The following is a 5,563-nucleotide window of genomic DNA, read 5'->3' on the forward strand; positions in this document are numbered from 1 at the left end:
ACTTTTCCTATATACCCCCTTCCCAAAACATCTTTCATTTGCCCTCTCCTGATATGAAGATGATTTGGGGAAGCTTTCCCTGAATTTTCCAGCCCACAGGGACTTCCTAGAAGTCCTTCCATGAACTCCTGAAACACTGGTTTGCACCATGCACTTAACATAAACAGTGTTATAGTGCTATCTCTCTAATTAAGTCTTTCCCCAAAAACCTTAAAATAGGGTTCTTGAGAGCAAAACGTTATGTCATACTTCTCTATTCCCCAGCATTTAGCTCATTGGACATATATAATAAATGTTAGCTGGTTAGCAATAGCTGTTTTGTACGGCCAAGTGAAAATGCTCAGTAATGTTTTAATTATTCAATATCTTAATTTTAATGGGACATCTAATCTCTCCCTAATATGACTAGCATTGGAGACTTAAGAAACTATTGCAGAGAAGATTTGGGCGTGTACAGTTCTGTGGTCTCTCTGAGGCTGGTTCTCAGTCTTTGTATCACTGGAATAAATATAATGCTTCTTGAAATTTGGCATCTCTTCCTCCTTGGGTGCTTTCTGTTTCCCTTTAAGATGTTAAAAAATACCATTAGAATCAATATTCTTTCTGTGGCTAGTAGTGGAACTGAATCAATCTTTCTCCCCTGGTTTCTCTTCCTTTAACGACAGATAAAGAGGAAGTGCAGAGGAAGCGGCAGAAGCTCATGCCCAATTTCTCAGATAGTTTTGGCGGCGGCGGTGGTGCCGGGGCTGGAGGCGGAGGCATGTATGGCAGTGGCGGTGGAGGAGGGGGTGCTGGAAGCACGGGTCCAGGTATGAAACCAGTGTATTCTTTCTAAAGTTTTTTCACATAGGAGAGTGGTGAATTTTCTTTTCCTAGATTTTCCAGCTTGTCTGTGGGTAGAGTTAACATTTTGATATATTCTCTCTTTTTTTCTTTTCTTTTTTTTTTTTTTTTGGCATACTTATTTTGGTATTCTTTTGAAATATTGAAAATTACAGAAAATTTGAAAATACATAAAATCCTGCCATAGAAGGTTAACTACTTCTAATTTTTTTCATGCATGCATTATAGTATATATTAATGCATTTTCCCCAAGTACAGTTTTTCATATCCTCATTATGTGCAGTATTTTAATCCATTTGTTTGTATTAGCTATTTATTATCATCACATTATGATTGTGTATAGAGAGGTTTTATGCTGCTTTTCCCTAACGGGTTGCTATAAGCATTTCCCCATGGTAATTTAAGCTTTACATAAGCATAATTTTTAATCATCATTTTAATGACTCATAATATTTCATGTGAACAAACCATAATATAACTTACTTGACTATTTTTTCCTGCTTTTTTTATGTAAAATACTATACTCAACTCTTCTATCCACATGGCTTTTCTTTTTCTCCAGATTGTTTTTTAATTAGATTATTCGAAGTAAAATTACTGTGCTAGTATAACATCTGATACCAGCTGCTTTCCCAAAGTTTTACCAGTTTATGCTTCTACCAAAAATATGTGAGAAAGAATGAAGGTAGCCATGTTTCCTTTGAGGAGTCAGTATATTTTTCTATATTTCATTTGGTTAAGTTTTTTCCTCCAGAAATTGTTTTCCTGTCTTCTGTGTGGGCAAGTCTGAGTCTGGGTGGTGACCGCTCATCATTAGCCTCTCCCCACTACGGATGTGGGAGATTATTTTCTCTAGAATGGTCTCCGGTGGGCTCCCTTAGGCTGCCCCAAGCCTGGAAGTTGTCTGAGATGCCCAGGTGTAAACTTTACCTGAGGGGAGTTCTGATCATCCATGATGCATCTTACTAACTGTTAACAGAAGCACCGCATGGGCACACTGCCCTCCCACACCACAGCCTGTGCTCACCTAAGATTGCTGAGTCTTTGTAAAAGAAACCATAGTGAGGGTTCCTTTGTTTTACTTGCCGTTTCAGGATATGGCTTCCCTCACTATGGCTTTCCTACATATGGAGGAATTACCTTCCATCCTGGAACCACTAAATCTAATGCTGGAATGAAGCATGGTAAGTAATAATTTTTTGTTTTAATACTGAGGAACAAAAAGGTTTTTCATTCATTATCACAATGACATTATCATCTTGAAAAAAATTGATGAATGCAAATAAACTAAGATACTTTTTGAAAAAAATATTTCCTGGGGAAAGTATAAATTCTACTCTTGATGCTACATTTATGCTTATATATTTACTTCGTAAATGGCATGAACGAGGAAAAGAAAAGAACATTAAAAGGGGACAAACAGAAACTTGACTATTCAAACAAAAAACAAGTCACCAAATTTACCTATTCTCTCTCTTATTTTCTCAACTCTTATACTTTTGAAGACATTTTGAATCTTTTAGGAATGGCCTTTTCCCATCAAATACATCCCCTAATTAGCAGTTGTCACACCAGGTGTTCTTAGTTTATATTACATGTCCATTCTAGTGTACCCATTGAAGAAATAATACGATGAAATCTTCCCTTGTATTGAATGCTTGTTTTTGCATCAACTGCTTTCACGTGTTTTAACTGTAATCGTCACGATTGCTCTGTAAGGAAAATACTCGTATCTTCATTTGACAGAGAACACCGAGGTTCAGAAATGCTCATTCACTTGCTGAAGGTACATATCTGTTAGTGGCAGGACCAGGATTTGAACCAGGCCTGCCCATGAAACCTAAATGCTCTCATCGTACCTGTCAGAAAACAGTCGCACCTGAAAGAGAATGATCAAAAATGGTACACTGGATCGCTCACACGCTAAAAAATATGAATTGAGATCGTGTCTAACTTGATTAATAAGCATTAGAGGAAAAATATAACTGCTCTGCTTTCAAGAACTTTAAAAATTCTACCTCCCTGTAATTCACAGAAGAGCTTTATTTCATTTTGTCCTTTACAAATAAACAGAATGAGATGTAAGTTTTTTAAAGTGTAAAAAAAACTTTTAACATCTTAAAAGTTCTCATCACAAGAAAAAAAGTTTTGTAACTGTGTATGTTGACAGATATTAACTAGACTTACTGTAGTGATCATTTCACAATACAAACAAATATTGAATCATTATATTGTACACTTGAAATTAATGTCATATGTCAGTTATACCTCAATTTAAAAAAATGTCTTTTAGAAGTGACAATTTAAAATCACTCCAAAACATGTTACTTATGACCATTTTAAAAAGAATTTTAAATTATTGTTTTTCTTTTCCCTTTGTAGTAAATTTGCCTCCTACCTTTATTTGACCTATACTAAAACAGCGAATTATGACTTAAGTAATAGATTTTACTGAAAAAAAAAAAGCTGATGTTTTTGCTTTTCTCTTAGGAACCATAGACACCTCATCTAAAAATGACCCTGAATACTGTGACAAGAGTGATGACAGAAAGGCTGTAAATCTCTCTGGGAAAGTAACCGAAACCACAGAGCAAGATAAGGAGTCCGGCAATTGGGGTGATGAGGCTGCTCTGACGTATACAGTGGGAGTAAAGGAAGAGAACGCTAGGTTTCAGGGTAAGTGAGCACACAGATGATCACGTTGTATCTGTTGGTGATCTGAGGGGATGGGTTGGCTCTAGGTATACAAGTTATTTCTAGAAGACTGGTTTATTTTTTGTTAAACTAAAGATGATATATCAATATCTAGTTCGGTGTGCTCTTCAGACTCCTGTATGCCCTCTGAAAAGCAGGTGTCAGGTCACTTTATTCACACTGGGATTTCCAGCTTCCTAGTGTCATCTTTTAATATAAAGTATAGAAATTTACATATGCGTTCTCCAAATGTAATCATGCAGGATATCGTGAAAGATAACCTAATTCGTTTCTACCACAGATAATAGAGAACAATTTCTATAACTTTAATAGTCTTCCTTTTCTAGACTTTAGCTTGACTGTCATACTAAAGTGGAACTTTGCCTCAAAATAAGAACTTTTCCTTTTATCCCAATGCCTTTTTAAAGGATTAGGATCAGAATTAGGAAGGACAGTGTACCTTTTTGGGTATTTTGAACCAGTACCCATTAGAGTGTATGTCAGGAGCCTAGGTCATCCTAGATTATACTCAAAAGACTTTCTGTAAAGGGAAATAGAGTAAATATTTAGACTTGGCGGCCACATATGGTCTCTATCGCATATATTTTATATCCCTTTAAAAATGTACAAACCATCCTAAGCTACTGGGCCATGTAAAAACAGGCCTTGCACAGGAGCCCACAGGCTCCAATTTGCCTTCCCCTAACCTTCAGGAAGCAAACTTTACAAACACACCAATGGCTCATGGAAAGTCTGCCTGTCTATGGCAGAAACTGGTTTTTGACACTTGGCCTAACAAGAGAGTTGTTCAAGACACCAATGAAGGATTATTTTACCAAGAGATTGATGATTTATAATTATGGCAAAATCCAATCACCATTATTTGGAGATTGATTGTTCTCCTTAAATTAAAATAACAGACATTCCTGAATTTATTTTCCCCTAACAAATCTTAGACAGTTTTTTCCGATCGGCCTCTATACTTGTCAGTGAGCTAGTGTCCAGTTGTGCTTTTTCTAGTGAACACAATCCAGAAGCATTGAAAAGAGGGAGCATTTTCGACTAAAATGATGTGTATCAAGTTATCAGAATACTGATGCTGATGGTTTTGGCCTCAAGCATGCCATACCTGTAGAGCAAATATAGGAAACTCAACTGTGACTATGGTCATTGCCTTGCAGATAACCTCTTTCTAGAGAAGGCTGTGCAGCTTGCCAAGCGGCATGCCAATGCCCTATTTGACTACGCAGTGACAGGAGATGTGAAGATGCTGCTGGCTGTCCAGCGCCATCTCACTACAGTGCAGGATGAGAATGGAGACAGGTAAGTCAGGGCTTCTGCAGATAAGGGTTGTTTTAGGGTAAGGAAGAGAGATAATCATTGTATGCATACTGGCTAGAAAAGAATTGATTAAATTATTGGGTCCTGTAACTGGAACACTCTCTCAAAGAAAATAAGGTGTCAGTAAGGTTGAGTAGCATAATTTTTTCCTCCTGTCCTGTGGCTCTTACCTGTTGGACGCTACAAAAGCTGGAATACTCATCTAAGAGTACAACATTCTGGACAAGAAAACTGAGATATGTGTGGGGAATAATATTTTTTGAAAAGCCTTGCTTTATTTATGGGAATAAAATTTGGAATAATATTTAATAAACAAGTATTTCTTTATTTGAATAATAATATTAGCTTTATTTACTGAAATAATATAATAATAAAGTTTGGTCCTACCAAGTCTTGAAAGCAGTTGTTACTCCAACTGTATATTTGTAATGATATTGTACTCAAGAAAAAGCCCACTAAAGACAACAGAGTCTATGGCCAAACCACCCTGAACTTGTCTGTAGACTTAAAGAAAGAAAGACACAACAACAAAATGATTAAGAGGCAGTTGTCATTCTTTCCCAGTTGCTGGTTCCTTCTCTCCTGCCTCTGTGAATGGTCACCAGTCTGTGAGTGGATCAGACTCATGACCGCCTTAACCCACATTGTGTGAGAGTCTAACATTCCCGACACCATGCCTCCCATT

The 5,563-nt window shown here is 36.9% G+C and overlaps 1 protein-coding gene across 2 annotated transcripts in view; it reads left to right on the forward strand.

Moving 5' to 3' along the window:
• The window catches only part of NFKB1 (nuclear factor kappa B subunit 1), an 89,116-nt gene that overhangs the window by 65,685 nt on the left and 17,868 nt on the right, over positions 1-5,563 (forward strand). For both annotated transcript variants that reach the window (XM_006918874.3, XM_006918875.3), the window contains exons 11-14: positions 666-809; positions 1,938-2,027; positions 3,334-3,519; positions 4,719-4,860. In XM_006918874.3, the coding sequence (XP_006918936.1) occupies positions 666-809; positions 1,938-2,027; positions 3,334-3,519; positions 4,719-4,860 (562 nt within the window). The remainder of the gene's footprint in view (positions 1-665; positions 810-1,937; positions 2,028-3,333; positions 3,520-4,718; positions 4,861-5,563) is intronic.

The sequence above is a fragment of the Pteropus alecto genome, unplaced genomic scaffold, assembly GCF_000325575.1.
Source record: "Pteropus alecto unplaced genomic scaffold, ASM32557v1 scaffold5, whole genome shotgun sequence".
In the NCBI taxonomy this organism is placed as follows: Eukaryota; Metazoa; Chordata; class Mammalia; order Chiroptera; family Pteropodidae; genus Pteropus; species Pteropus alecto.